Genomic DNA, 16,143 nt, shown 5'->3' with positions numbered 1-16,143 from the left:
CTGCTTTGTTTAAAATGTTTTAACACAAAAACCGGCACAAGGATGTTTATAGCAACTTTGTTCATAATTGACAAACGTTGAAAGCAATCAATACGTTCTTCGGTAAGCGAATGGATAAACTGTGGTACATCCAGACAATGGGATACTATGCAGTGCTAAAGAGAAATAAACTATGAAGCCGTGAAAAGACATGGAGGAAACTTAAAGCATATTCCTAAGTGAAAAAAGCCAATCTGAAAAGGCTACATACTGTATGGTTCAAAATATGTGAAATTTTGGAAAAGGCAGAGCTAGGGAGGCCGTGAAAACACCAGTGGTTGCCAGGGCCTGGGGATGGAGGGGGGACTAGACGGGGCGCAGAAGTTTTGGGGGGCAGTGAAACTATCCTGTACGACATTACAATGGTGGATACTTGCGAAAACCCACAAAATGTGCACACCAAGAATGACCCCTCAAATCGCGCCCGGGCTGCAGGGCTGGCGCGGCCCACGGCGGTGGGGAGCGAGTGGGGGCGGTAGTCGGGCCGGGGGGGGGGGGGGGGGGGGGGAGGCGGCGAGACCCCACCCCGGGGACCCGACGCCTCCGTTCCAGGAGGGGGAGCGAGCGCTGCGCTTCCACCCGCCTCTTCTTGACGGAGCCAAGTGCGCAAAGGCTGCCACGAGGACACACGAGGGAAACACTTTATCCGTTCCAGCGGCTGGAAGGACACTTGGGCTGAAGGGGTCCAGCGGGCACAGCCTCCGACGTGGGCAGCAGCCCGCGGAATCAGCGAGACCTTCCAACAGCCGTCGGGGGCGGGCGCCGAGCGCGGGGGAGGGGCGGGCCCGGGAAGGAGGCGCGGGTCTGCAGCAGGGCGCTGCTGACGCGCGAGCCAAACAGGGCGGGCGGAGGACGCCTGGAACCGGGTGGCGGCCGCACCCGGGGCACCGCAGCCTCCTCGCGGGGGGGAGCTCGGGTAGATTGGAAACGAGGAGCGTTCGTGAGCAGGGTCGAAGTTACAGGGAAGGTTCCTGAGGAACTCGAGCCGTGGCTGGTTGGCGGCTGGGGCGCTCCCCCAGACACAGCTCCGGAATAATGCAGCATGTCCTGTGTGACTCCACGGGGAGAGAGCTCTGGAAAGCCTGTGCTTGGTTTCCTCCGGCCTCCACCCCATGTGCCTTTTCCCTGGGCTAATTTTGCTTTGTATCCTGCTGCTGTAATAAATCTTAGCTGTGTGTACACGTTTTTGCCGAGTGCTTCGAGTTTTTCTAGTGAATTACTGAACTTGGGAGAGGTCTTGGGAACCACCAGCGCAGGCAGATGTGCGTTTTCTTCTGTTTTACAGAATAGCCTGATACTGTGGGAATCAGAAGGCTCTTTCTTGTTGGTGAAAAGATAGCTAGATTCAGTGAAACCATTCATATTAAGAGCATACTACTTCATTGAGTTTGTCAGCCGCAGCCCTACACCACCGTTACTGTGCATCTCATTAATAAAATGATGTTTTCCCTGACTTTCATCTTGACTGCCTGTTTCCTCCGTGACTACTGACAAGTGGCTGTGTGTGTCGTCTGCAAAGTGTCCAGCAGGGCCCAGTCTGAACCTGATGCTCTGTGATGCTCAGCAGTTATTATGGGATTTGCCATCTTTTTCTTGGGGGGGGGGGGTATTTACATCTTCCCTCTTCTACTTTAGATCTATTTCTTGTTTCCCTTTTTATGCCTCTTTACTTCCTTGTTTTGGTGAAACATTCTCTAGTAGTTTCTTGAGAAAGGGTGGATAATAAATAATCCTTTGAAAGTCTGCATGACTTTCCCACTGGATTGATAATTTGGCAGAATTTTAAGTGGAATCACATTCTTTTAGAATTTCAAATACTTCATTGTCTTTGAGTTTCAGGTGTTGCTGTTGAGAAATCCGACGACAATCTGATTCTCTATCCTACATGACTTTTTTTTCTCTCTGGAAGTTTTTAGGATTTACTCTTTGTTCTTGAATCCTGAAAACTCATGTCCTTCAGTCCTGAAAGTTTTTCTTAAATATTTAATTCATTTCTTCCCCTCTGGACTGCTCTTCCAATTCTGTTGTCTTTCTCTTTGAAGAGTATTTTTGCTCGATTTCCCTCACATCTTCTGTGCGCTTTCCCCCCTCACTTCTGCTATCTTCCAATTTCCAATAACTCAATTTTCCCACCCCACCCTTTTTTTTATTGCATACTGTAGAGGCTACATCTTAACTTTCTGTGAATATTCCTGGGACTTTTTTCACCCTGCAATGTCTGTTTCTCCCACATTCCTCTCTCTGTTGTTAAGGCCCCTTCCTTTTATATTATTGGATTTTCTTGTTTGCTGTCCATGACTTAGCAAGATAAAAAGTAAAAAGGGTGGGAGCTCTGAGTGAAGGGGTGGGTCGTGCTCTTGGCTTTGAATTTCAGTGCAGAGTGCCCTGGTGCACAGTTTGCGGAGAAGAGCCCTGATGCCAGTCTCTGGTCAGGCACAGTCACTCATTTCCCTTTCTAGGTATAGTACCCAAGCAATTCCTAGAGATTCTACTCTCTCCAGAGAATTAAACCTCAAAGCGCCAGCCTAGGTGGGAAAGGGGCAGCTGCCTGGAGACACAGACTGGAGGGGAAAATGTAGTGATCCAACTGCTTCTCATGCAACTTTCCTAATCCCCCTTGTTTTCAGCACCCCCCCTTCAATCCTAATTTTTGAGGCACCTCCTGCAGCTCCAGAGCCTTTGGAGGCGTCTATAGTTTAAACTGAGTTGTTCCTCAGCTTTCCCCACTCTTGGGGCCTGGGGCATTTACCTCTCCTACCTGTGCTTTCCAGCTTCCAAAATTTTGTTGCTGTGGTCCCCCCATCCTCGTGGGCTTTGGTGTGACTGCGGGTCACTCATGCGAGGAAGCGGAATGAGATGACTAGTTAAACCACCACCTGAACTCAGAAAGGATATCTGTATCTTCAGGATCTTTTGGCCATTCCAACCATGTTGCTCTTCCTTCCTTTCCAAGGACCCCTACTTCTCCCTTTTGGGGGAACCCTCCACCAGCCTACTCCACAAGGAGCGCACGCACAGCTAAGAGCTGCAGGGTGCTGGTGGGGACAGAAATGGTACAGAGGATATTGGCTTGATTAAGTCAACTGGTGGGCTGTGACCAGCTCCCTGGAGTCACCTGTCACAAAGGCCTTTCTGTAGCCCCCACCCAGCCCGCGCGCACCCAGCCGAGGCTGAGGCCCGGCCCCTCCCCGTGCCACCCCGCGAGCACCGCCCACCCACATGACCCGAAAAACTCCAGGCCCCGCCCCTCCGCGCCCGGCCCGAGTGACCCCCGGCATGGCCAGGCCACCGCCCGGACCCCGGCGCCTCCGAGGCGGCCGGTGGAGCGGCGCCCCCGGGATCGCAGGCCTGCTGCTGCTGCTGCCCCTCGCGGCCGGGGCCCCGTGCCCGTGCCGGGACCCCGCGCTGTGCCAGCCCGTCCGCCGCCGCCCCAGCTTCGAGGTAGGCGCCTCCCGCCTGCCCCTCCGCGCCCGGTCCTCTAAGCTCAACAAGAACTCAGAGCCCTGAAAGGAGGTGGTGCGGGTGCTGAGACCATTTTGAACACTCGCGCAGGGACTTTCTTCTTCTTGATTTCCTTCATCTTTTAAATGAGGAAACGCGGGCTCCGAGGGGTTGAGTAACTACGCCCACTTCTCACAGCAAGTTCGAGCCCAGACCCGGCTCCAGGCGCGAGCGCCGTTGGTTACTGCGGTGTCGCTGCGGCGCGGCAGCGGGCGGGCGGGGAGCTGGGCAGTGACGCTCCCTGAGCAGCGAGGGGAGGACGCCGCCGGGAGGGGGCGCTGCAGCCGCGCGGGCGGGCAGGGTGCTCTGCCTCCCTCTGCTTCCCTATACCCACCCCCTTTCCTCGGGCTTCTCAACCACCACCCAAAAAGGGGGGTAAAAATGGGCCTTTCGGTGTATTTTCCTTCTACTCACTTAACAATTTGTAAGGCCTTAGGCAACTTGAATCAAACTGTTTCGGAGGCAGCGTGAAAACTACCTGACCGCCTAGAGTTTGATGACTGCAGCAGAAACTGGACATCAGAGAGGTGAAAAGGCTAAGTCCAAAGATGATTATTTTGTAGTGCAGGAGCAATTGCCAGTTCTTAATCTAGCCATTTCAGTTTGTGCTGGGCAGTTCAATGCCAATTTAAAAAAAAGTACACATTGTTTAGGAGAAAAAAATAAAAGTGGCGTAAAGTTAACGATGGAGAACCTGCCTAGAATGGAAACCTAACATCTGAAAGACTTAACTGTAGCTGCAATACCTCTTAGCAGGGTAGACAGTGCTGTGGGCATTTGGAAAACCAATTGTGCAAACAAGCAAAACATTTTTATGCTCATAGTAAACGGTCTTTTTCTCTACTGACCTTTTCTATATTTTTCAAACCCCCAAGACTTTTTTCCCTTGTATTTTCAATTGGTTCATCTAGCTATTTTTTAGAATTTCTATTATATTACAAGCCCTCATAGTTTTAAAAACAAGTTCAATTTTAATTATCAGAATGAAAATAAAGATTAATAAGAAAATAAAGTTAAAGAAAAACTGGCCCCCAAAATTGATGGGATCTGTCATATAATCAAATATAAAAAATTCTAAATAAAACATTCAAAATAGTTGCCCTGATCTCTTTCCCCATTAGCATTATTAACATTTTAATAAACTCAGATAAACATCAGAGCTGGAGTGAATCTCTGTGCAAAGCACTACTGAAAAATGGTTCTGAAATCTGATTTATGAAAAGTGATAATCTGTTGGACCAATGAGATTATTTCAATGGAAAAAAAATAAAGGATAAGGTTTATGATGGAAATATGAATCTAAAAACAATGAGCTGTTCAATTTCACATTTTAAAATTTTTATTACTTGAGAGGGCAATTGCTTAGCAGAAAAATGAGTTATGCACAGTTAATTCTGAAAAGTAAAACAAAATAAAACAAAACAAAAATCTGGAGGTTGGAAAATTGAGAAATGCCCAGTTTAACTTTTGTAGCTAACTCTCCCCACTACTCTTCCCTACAGCGGCCAGGTGATCTCCCACTGCTTAAAATACTCTAATGGCTTCCCATTGATCTCAGGATAAAATATAAAATCCTCCCTGCTCTACAAAGCTTTACTTGATCTTGCTACCACCTACCTTACTAGTTTCATCTGATTCCATGTACTTAAAGGATTTTGTGTTCTAGCCACACTGACTTTCTTTTGGTTCCATAAATTCAGAATTCTCTTGACGTATTGAGACCTTTGCATTTTTTTTTATCTTTCTGAGATTTTTTTTTTTTTTGTCCATAGGTATGTTTCCTCCATCCTGTCCAGATCATTGCCCAGATTTCAGTCCTTTCCTAAGTGTGTAGTCCCCAGTGAAGTTTTCCTGCCCAACTTGGAAGCAGGTCCCCCTTATGAGCTGTCAAGGCCCCCTCCATTCCCGTGCAGCCCTTAACCTATAGTACTTAAATAATGGGCCTCTTCTCTCTTTTTAACCTCTTTGTCACTAATGCCTAGCAATATACTCTTCCTATACCTTACTGGATGGAATTCAATAAGTATTTACTGAATCAATTAATTAACACCTTATTTGGGATAAAATAATAATAATCAGTGAGCCTTCTGTGCTTCTAGAATTATCTTTGGGGTAAAAATACTGGAGAAACACAACATTGTCTGCTTTAGAATTTAACTTGAGTACTATTCTAAGAAGTCAGGTTCACCAAAACTCATTCATAGAAATGCAGTATCTATGGTTCCACCTACAGCAGCCAGAAACTTGAGGGTTATCAACCTCCTCTTTTTCTTTTGCTTTACTCATTCAAACAGCCACAAAGTCCTGCTAATTTTGCATCCTTGGGTCTTTCAGATCCGTTCATTAATTTCACCTGTCTGCTGCTCCACATCAGTTGAAGTCACCATCATCTCTCGCCTGGATCCTCCAACAGCTTCCCTATTAGATATTCTGCCTCCAGTTTTAGCCTCTCTTGAATCCATTTCCACTTCAGTTGAAGGGATTTTTCTAAAAATGCATACATAAATGAAGACCTACAATAGAAATGTATGAATTCTCCTTTAAGTCCTTTCCTTCAGGATAAAGTATTAATTTCTTAAGAGGGCTTTCAAGGCCTCTTACAATTTAACCCTGCCTGCCATTCTCTGGTTCTTCCTGCTTTCGCAATCCAAATTCTAGGCGAGAGCCATACTTAGTATTGTTACACAACCACCTGTTCTCTCTGCCTCCAAACCCTGGTACTTGCCACTATCTCCTCCTAGCTATCCTTCCCTACTTTCCAGGTTGGCTACTTTCCCCTGCCGCCAGTTATATTGGGACCCCTATGCCTATGTCTTATTCACTCTTGTACTCTCAGAGCCTCCAGAGCCCGGCATATGTTTGGTGTTTAATGTTATTTTGGGGAGGTCAGTATATTATTCTTGGTTTAAGTGATGGTGCTTGCTTATCCCTGTTGTCTTGGCAGGTCTTTGTGTTTCATGTTGGTGACAAAACTTGGAAATCTTATGACTGGTCACAGATTACAACTGTGGCACTTTTTGGAAAATATGACTCAGAACTTATGTGCTATGCTCATTCAAAAGGAGTCAGAGTAGTGCTGAAAGGTGAGTGACAGTTTTTGGTAGGTGTGTCTGGACAACTGGTAAGTTTACTTGCATCATGTGCTATTCCTATTTCCCAAAAAATTTCCTTTCATGTTCATCTGGTATATTTTTTAGCATCCTAAACTCAATCTTAAATATTGTTTAATTCATTTCGCAAATATAAGTATTATTTAAGAATTAAATAAACCACTGCATCATTTTCAGCAAAACGTGACTCCTAATTAGCGTGACGACCTATAGCTAGTCCTGGTCCACAATTTCTGCTTCTACTTTGAGGATAATTTTACTAATTACTCATAACAGTTATTTTGAAGATAAATGAGTAATAACTTTTTATTACTTTGGTATATTATTTCTCCATTTGGAAGACTTAAATTGGGAGCTTACTATTCCAAAATAATGAGATGTTTAAAGGACATTTTGAATTCTTTCGAATGGGTTTGTGAAGTAAATGTCATTAAAATGTGAAAAGCACATATGCACAAAAGATGTGTATTTCTTTCACAGGAGATGTGTCCTTAAAGGATATCATTGATCCTAATTTCAGAGCATCCTGGATATCTCAGCAAGTTAGCTTGGCCAAAACACAATACATGGATGGAATTAATATAGACATAGAGCAAGAAGTTAATTGTTCATCACCTGAATATGATGCATTAACTGCTTTAGTCAAGGAAACAACAGATTCTTTCCATTGTGAAATTGAAGGATCTCAGGTAAAAATTCCTTTGATATTTTTGGAAATCTCTAAGTTTTCTTATCAAAATGTATTCATGAAGGTATAACTAATAGGATCTCAGTTTTATAGTAATTGAGTAGAAAAAATTTCACTTGTGTCCTAAAAAATATTTCTGGAACATTGGAGGTTTTATTAAAGAAGTTTTATAGGATTTTAAGGTGGTAAATCTAAGATGTCTCTAAATCTGACATCAAGATACAACACAGATTGCCTCACCTTCTAACCTCAGAGCAGGACTAGAAATATTAGATAGGCAAAGTGATCAGCAAGAATCGGGAAGGGCTATGCTGTTCAGGCCTGCTTTCACCAGTTCAGGACAGAGACAGCTCTTGCCTTAGAGTAGAGGTACGTCAGCTGCTCCATAGACTCTGAATTACTTGTAAAGCTCCTGAGGCCCACTAAGGCTCAAAGGACTAACTCCATAGATCTAGTCAGAGCTATGACAAAAGGCAGTGTGCTTCCCACTGCCATAGTGAGCATGATTAGAGCAGAAGATCATAGTGCAAGGCATCTTGCCAGGCAATTTATGGGTAACAAAGGATAATGTGGCCCCAGAGTAGTCATTCTCAATCCTGGCCATATATCAAGATAGCAAGTAGTCATGGGAAAAATACACATACACACACATACTCTCACACTTACACTCACACTGGAACCAACTCCCAGAGATTACTATCCACATGGCTTAAGTGAGCCCAGAGTCCATATTTTTAAAGAGTTTCATAGGAGATTATGATTAAGAACTCCTAGGCTAGGAGATTCTGAACCAAATGGAGACACAGGAAACTCTGGACTTTCCTGCCTCAAGTGGACACACGGAATGTACAGCTACAAATGAAACAATTTCCTTGGAGAGAAATCCAGAATCTAGCTGAGTGCCTACACATCCAGTGATTGAGAAAATAACCACATCGAAATGGGTAGGAAAGGGTGAGACATGCTCTTGCCATAAACTCCACTCCTGACACAGTACCATACAATAGGGAGGGAACCCCCAACTACAGCTTCTCTCTGAGGAGTGAAAGGTTTGGAAAGCACATTTAGTGCTCCAACTTTTAAGGCTCCCACATGAAGGATAGGCCCCCCAAACATCTAGCTCTGAAAGCCAGCAGGGCTTGCATTCACCAATCTCACAGGATGGTAGCAAACAAAGAAGAGGTTCCCACGGCACTTGAGCACTTGCCCTGGGTATTCCCCGCAGGGCTCAGCTCAGAAAGAGCAGACAAAAAACCATGTCTTCTAGTCTTCTCCTGGAAGGGGTTGACTACATACTTTACAACCTGCTGCAAGAGGGTCTGGCTTCTAATTAGAAGACCTCTAGGTAGGGACTGCAATCCTCCCTAGACCCCAAACAAAATAACAAGATGAAACATTATAAAAAGACCTTGATGAAACTGAGATAAGTGATTTACTCAATAGTGAATTCAAAATAATAGTCACAACGTGGCTCACTGATGTTGGGAGAGTAATGTCTGAACAAAATGAGAATTTCAACAAAGAGACAGAAGATATTAAAAAGTACTAAGGAGAAATAGAAATGAAGAATAACAACAGAACTAATTCAACAGAACTGGGTTCAACAAATAGTGAATCCAGCAGAAGGTCGGTAAACTTAAAGGCAGAGAATTTCATCTAATCAGAGCAGTAAAAAGAAAAAAGAAGGAAAAAGACTGCAGATACCTTAAGGAACTTATGAGACACATCAAGTGGACCAATGTATGTTGTAAATATCTATGCATCCAACATTAGAGCACCCAGATATATCAAGCAAATGCTAACATATTTGAAGGAAGCAATAGACAGCAATACTACAGTAGTAGGGGACTTCTATACTCCACTTTCAGCAGTAGATATGTTGTCGGTGGGAAACAGACTCTTCCACAGGATTGCAAGAAAAACATTTCAAGGATCCACACATGAGCGATTGTGTGATGCCTCGTCGTTTATTTGTGATGCAATATCAAAAGAGTGCTCTTCCTGGCTTCCCAATGTCCCATCTCTCTCCATCCTGCCATGGGAAAAGTCCAACCATATCTTCAGCAGGGCCAGAATAAAAATGAATGCCCGGAGTTTCTGCTTCATAGTCCTTGGGAGCCTGCACAGTTTGCCACGGGCCAGGTGGCCACTAGACCTGCATGGGCATGTGTTCCCAGGCGGGGGAGAACACTAAGGAACAGGGCTGGTGCGTGTTACCGAGCAGAGAGAGCTTCTTTGTTTACCTGGAATTATGTATTCTCAGGCTTGGGAGGTACCAGAAGCTTATTCAAAATAATGAATTAGCTTCTCACTTTCTAGGGCTTGCATTAGGGTCTACTCCCTAGCCAATGATCTTTTCCCCAGATTAGACTGACAGGCCTCTATGGTCCAACACCTCTCCCCTGTGCCATTTTTACTTTATTGGGCATGTGTTTGCCTCTGCCTTTTTTCTATCCCTTTCCTCAGTGATCTGTGGGCAAAGGACTGGTGGTTCTCTGGGGGGGAGTATGAAGCTGTAGCTTCCTGGTGAAGCAATCAGGCCTCTGCTTCCCAGCTGAATATGCTCAACAATGTCTCCCCCTTTGTTTCCTTTCCCATCAATAATTAGCTAACTACAGTAACAGATAGATTATGCAGACAGATAAGTAATAGGGAGACTTCAATAAGGAAATGACATATTAGAGCACCAATTTTCAGCTCCTTTCATCTCATGGCACACACAAACTACTAAAATTCTGTGGCACACCAAAAAATAGATTTTTTGCCAGTCTGACAAAAATTGGTATATTTTTTATTGATTTATTAAAAAATTATAATTATCTACCCTTTTTGCTCCAAAGTGACTTTTTAAAAAATCAGGTGCCTATACTTGTATATAAGGATTTCTGGTACCAAGAATTAGCCAATCAGACACAACCTTATTATACAACATGACAGTAAGATGAAGCTTTATTATATGTCTTATATATTTATGGTTCAAGACAGGGCAACACCAAAGGCTATTGTTATGTTGGCTGTTGTCACTTTTTGACAATCTAAGGCAGGGGTGGGGAACATCTGGCCCCTGGGCCCTATATGGCCCGTGCAATTATTTGGTCTGGCCCTGCCAAGGCAACCGAAGTGGGACTCAAAATTCAATACATCTAGGAGCTCTTTTCATAGCTAATTTTTAAGTTGATAATTGTGTATGGCCCATAAATAATGTTATAAATATCCAAATGGCCCTTGGCAGAAAAAAGGTTCCCCACCTCTGATCTAAGGGAAAAGAGGTCAATGCCCCTGACTAAATAGTCAGGTATTTCATGTTTAAAAAATTCTTGCGGCACACCGGTTAAAAATAGCTGTGTTAGAGCAAAGTGACCTAAGAGACATACACAGAATATTCCATCCAACAGCAGCAGAATACATATCTTCTCAAGTACACATGGAACATTTTCCAGGAGACAGCATATGTTAAGCCACAAAACACATCTTAATAATGTTTAGAAGACTGAAATTATATCAAGTGTCTTTTCTGACCACAATGGTATGAAACTAGAAATCAATTATAAGAAGAAAACTGGAAAACTCACAAATATGTACAAATTAAACAGTGTGCTACTGAACAACCAATGGGTCAAAGAAGAAATCAAAATTGAAATAAAAATATCTTGAGACAAACGAAAGAGAATAAAACATGCTAAAACTCATGGGATGTAGCAAAAGCAATTCTAAGAGGGAAGTTCATACTGATGCATGCTGTCATTAAGTTGAAAGCTCTCTAATAAACAACCCAACTTTACACTTTAAGGAAACTAGAAAAAGAACAAACGAAGCTCAAAGTTAGAAGGAGGAAATAACAATGATCAGAGTGGAAATAAATGAAATAGACTATCAAGACAATAGAAAAGATTAATGAAACTAAGAGCTGGGGCTTTTTTAAAGTAAAACTGACAAACTTTTAGCTAGACTAAAAAAAAAAAGGACTCAAATAATGAAAATCAGTAATGAAAGAAGAGACATTACAACTGATAAAACAGACATCCTAAGGATCATAAGAAACGACTATGAACAATTATACAACAACAAATTAGATAACTTAGAAGAAATTGATAAATTCCGATAAACATACAACCTTGTTACTGTTGGTAGAAATGTAGAAATGTAAACTCATACAACCACTACAAAAAATAGTTCCTCAAGAAATTAAAAATAGAAGTAATATATAATTCAGGAATCCTACTTCTGGGTATATATCCAAAGAAAACAAAATCACTCTCTCAAAGAGGTATCTGTACTCCCATGTTTATTGCAGCATTATTCACAACAGCAAAGATATGGAAACAGCCTAAGTGTCTGTCAACAGATGAATGGATAAGAAATGTGATTAGACACACACGCAGGAATATTATCCAGGTTTAAAAAAGAAGAAAAGCCCTGGCCATGTAGGTCAGGTGGTTGGAGCATTGTCCTGATGCGCCAGGGTTGCGGGTTGGCTCCCTGGTCAGGGTGCATTCCAGAATCAACCAATGATGCACAGATGGGTGGAACAGCAAATCGATGTTTGTTTCTCTCTCTCTCAAAAAAAGAAGGAAATCCTGCCATTAGTGACTACTTGAATAACCTGGATGGAATTATGCTCAGGGAAATATGCCAGACAGGCAAAGGCAATTATTGCATGGTATCGCTTACGTGTGGAATATTAAAAAAACAATTTGAACTCAGAGGAACAGAGAGTAGGTGCTTGCCAGGGGCTGGGAGAAGTAAAGGAGTCTGGTGAAAGGGCATAAATTTCCAATTAAAAGATGAATAAAGTCTGAGGATTACTATATAACATGGTGACTATAATTGATAATTGATAATGCTATATAAGTGAAATTTGCTTATAAAGTAGAATTTAAGTGCTATCACAGATTTAACAAAAAGTAAATATGTGAGTTGATGGATGTGTTAATTAACTTGATGGAATCCTTTCATAATATATATGCCTATCAAATCATCACATTGTACACTAGTATATTACAATTTTATTTGTCAGTTATACCTCAACAAAGCTAAAACAAAATATTAGGCCTAGACAGTGATTTCTTTGAAGACAGGGACCAGCCCCTTTAAGCATGTCTAACACAATGTTTAAAAATTGTTAATCAAGTGAATGAATGATACCTGCCTTTCAAAAGTTTAAAATAATTAATTAGAAAATATATATATGTTACATATATATGTAAAATATATTTTATATTCTATATTATGTAAGTAATATTTACCAGTGATTCTAAACCTATCTCAAACCTGGGAGTGCTTGTTAAAAATATCCCCAGTGACTGACTGAGTAGATCTGGGATAGAGCCTAGGAACTGTATTTTTATCATGTTATGCCAGATGATTCTGATACATTTGGTCAGCATGAATTTGAGAATTATTGAAAAATTAATAAATGATATAAGGATTGATCTGTGGATTTATGCAGGTAGGGAAGGTCTGTCAATGTGGAAACCAGATTTTCAGATGAGTACAATTTAAATCGAGAGCAGCAAATATCTGGTATGCAGGCTACTGGACTCCTCTCCTCACATGATTTGGTCTCAGAAACTTTTCCCTCATTCTTTACATTGCTGTTATTAATAGATTAGAATTGGTATGTGAACAAAATAACCTACTTGCTAGTGCTGATTAAGCTATAGTGAGAAGGAAAGGAGGAAGAGATTGAGTAGACTTTGCAGGAGGAATACCTATTTCCCTGTTCGAGGGGTAAGTAAAACAATTTGGGCTCCTTTGTCAAGTTCATGATAGGTAAATTAGTGGGAAGCACAGTTGCCAAGATAGGCTAGATTGTAGAAGGTCAAGAATATCAGACTGAAGAGTATACATTTTATTCTGTAAGCAACAGATTACATTTGTAGAAGGTGCTTGGAGAAAAATCTTCTGTAGCAGTATATAAACTAGCCTAGAGGAGAAAGGGAAACCGGTAAGGACTAACCCAAAAATACAATAATGGGATTTATGGTTTGGATTGGGATGATGGCATAACCCTAACACTCAGCAAGTGTTCAATAACTATTTATTGAATTAATTAATGGGAAGGAAGGGGCTAAACAATTATGAGAAGCCCCCCAAAGGAAGATGTGAGATTAGTGATGGGGTGTAGGGAAAAGGAGTCAGAAAGGTTCTTAAACTAGTTACCCCCCCCCCCCCCAATGACTATAGTAGAGTATGGAAAGAGAAATGTGTTTTGAGGAAAAGGTGATAATTTAAGATTACAGAATTTTGGTCAGAGAATTAGCTAGAAATGCTCTTGAAGAGTTCTTTCCACACCCTCTTTTTATAGGCAGGAACACAAATTTAGATGTTTTAAGTTACACAGACCTAGTTACAATAGAGCCAAGACTAGAACCAGTCTTTTGATTTACCTAAAATATTAATACTGCCTTTTAAAAAATATGAGATTAACAATGAAATCCAGGTGAAAATACTTTTTTATTTTCACTGCCTCTTGGCACAGGGTTCCTGAGCTCTTGGGATCCCGAAGAAGTGCAGTCTATGGCAGATTGGAGGAAAAATGGTGCTCTCTCCAGCTCTATAAGCACTTTGTCCCCTGGGCCCTGCTTGTGCCTTGAGTGCCCCAATGAGTGACTTTCATGAGAAAATGTTCTCCAGATTCTCACTGCATAATCTCCCTCATCAGGGTGGATCTAAACCAGTGCCTTAGGCTCTGTGAGGGGCAGATGAACTGTTTCACTGATTTTCATGGTCCCTGCCTGTTTTCTCCCCATTTTCCTCTCTAGAGCCTTATAGGTACTACCACTCTTCAGAGAAAAAAACACTCTCCATGCTCATCTCCTCAGTCAGAAAGATGTCCAGGAACATAACTAGCCAACTAGTTCCCCTCCAAAACCTGACCCTGACACAGACCATGTCTTCTTTAACTTTGTATCCTGAGTGCCAGCTCAGTGCTTGCCACACAAAAAAAAGACTTTTACTTGTTGAATTAATAAATCAATGTTGTTAAATTAATGAATTTAATCTATTTCATTATTGAATTAAGGAATCAATGATGAATTAATGAATCAATGTTGTGAAAGGGGGATTTACATATAATCTAGGGAGATGCGACAGAACAGATGAAAATACTCTTAATGCTTAGGGGAGAGGTAAGGACTTACAAAGTGGATTTGAAATTTCCCAGCTTTGAGATAATCATTTAGTTTCTTCTTTACAATAGTGTAGCTCTCATTTTGTAATAGGAAGCAGTGATAAAACAGGGTCCAATAAGGAAAAATTTCACTTTATAATCTATAAGCTTTTTTTTTTTTGTAAATCAGTGCTTTACAAAATGTCCATAAAATTAGACCATTTAAGTGATTTGTTCAACATTTCAAGTTGATTATCTATACCTGTAGCTATAAAACACCACTATTCTTTAACTGTAATGTTGGAATGAACCTACCGTAATAATGTAATTGTAAATCAGGGGCTCAAACTTCCAACACAGGCCAGTCAGCTTGTGCCAACATATGACTGACTGATTTAGCCTGCACAATTTAAAAAAAACTTTTGTATTTGAATTACTTTAGTGTGCTTTTATTTTCCAGTTGCTCAGAGGCTCTACCACACCCTACCGTCATTACACCTATTTCTTTCAATTTGTTGAGTTTTCAGTCTCACCTTTGAAGACATTTGAGTTTAAAACTCCCCTTCTACACAGCTCTCTGCTCCTAGTCATTGTATATGTCCAACTATTTCTGGGTCCAAATATATGTATGTTATCCAAATATATATCCAAAACATTGTCCAAAACTATATGTCTGGATCAGTTCATGTAGGCAAAAAAATATTTCTTAGAACTTGTTCTAGTTCCACATATGTCAAACCCTACATTCATATATGAAAGCAGTTCTGTTTTCTTGGGTAGTAAGAGGCAAGAGAATATGTAATTAACAATCTGATATAACATGCATATTTTATCATGTTACATAAAATGGTTTGCATTTCTCCACAGGTAACCTTTGATGTAGCTTGGTCTCCAAAGTGCATAGACAGAAGGTGCTATAATTATACTGGAATTGCAGATGCTTGTGACTTTCTCTTTGTGATGTCTTATGATGAACAAAGTCAGATCTGGTCAGAATGTATTGCAGCAGCCAATGCTCCCTATAATCAGACAGTAACTGGTAAGATACACCAAATAATCATTTATTGCTATCATTAATTCCATAACCTCAAACACTAAGACATATTTTAGTATTTCTAAGTCATTTGTATACCTTTTCCATTGTAAAGCTTTCTTGAAACATGAAAAACACTTAATTTGGAGAGCTTTAAAGGTGACAAAAAGTTTTAAAGTTTTCATATTTGCAGGATAAGTATGTTATTTATTAACCATCTATTACACATGAGATGAAGGCTGTTATCTTGATTGCACAGCTATTAAGTATTATATAGTTGAAATTAAAGCAGGTGTTTTAACTTCACTTTAACATACTTCTCTCAGAATTACATGAATGAGATATTTTTTAATCTAGAACTTGACAAGATATTTTTTGTTGAAATAACCAATGTTAAATAATTTAACAGCAAGGATAGTTATGATGTGGGTACCCTCTATATATGATTGATAGGACTGGCTTTATCTTACTTGACATTTACTATTAGTACACATGCTGTATTACAAATTACATGCATACCTAGGAGATCATGTAGGTTTGGTTCTAGACCACAGCAATAAAGCTAGTATCGCAATAAAGCAAGTCATAATCATTTTGCTGGTGGAGAGTAGCAAATCTCTGAAGTGCAGTAAGGAGAGTATGCCTGTCCAGCATCACACTT

The 16,143-nt window shown here is 41.2% G+C and overlaps 2 protein-coding genes across 2 annotated transcripts in view; one reads left to right on the top strand and one right to left on the bottom strand.

Moving 5' to 3' along the window:
* The first annotated feature begins 3,296 nt into the window (after positions 1 to 3,296).
* The window catches only part of CTBS (chitobiase), an 18,952-nt gene continuing 6,105 nt past the window's right edge, over positions 3,297 to 16,143 (top strand). The window contains exons 1-4 of the mRNA XM_081145736.1: positions 3,297 to 3,480; positions 6,485 to 6,623; positions 7,131 to 7,339; positions 15,317 to 15,488. Of these exons, the coding sequence (XP_081001862.1) occupies positions 3,316 to 3,480; positions 6,485 to 6,623; positions 7,131 to 7,339; positions 15,317 to 15,488 (685 nt within the window). The 5' untranslated portion in view covers positions 3,297 to 3,315. The remainder of the gene's footprint in view (positions 3,481 to 6,484; positions 6,624 to 7,130; positions 7,340 to 15,316; positions 15,489 to 16,143) is intronic.
* The window catches only part of SPATA1 (spermatogenesis associated 1), a 25,433-nt gene continuing 24,746 nt past the window's right edge, over positions 15,457 to 16,143 (bottom strand). The window contains exon 9 of the mRNA XM_081145738.1: positions 15,457 to 15,468. The gene's annotated coding sequence lies outside the window, so the exon portion shown is untranslated. The remainder of the gene's footprint in view (positions 15,469 to 16,143) is intronic.

This window comes from Miniopterus schreibersii (assembly GCF_964146895.1).
Source record: "Miniopterus schreibersii genome assembly, chromosome: 8".
Taxonomy (NCBI): Eukaryota; Metazoa; Chordata; class Mammalia; order Chiroptera; family Miniopteridae; genus Miniopterus; species Miniopterus schreibersii.
The sequence above is the reverse complement of the archived record's forward strand: the minus strand, read 5'-3'. Positions and strand labels throughout refer to the sequence as shown.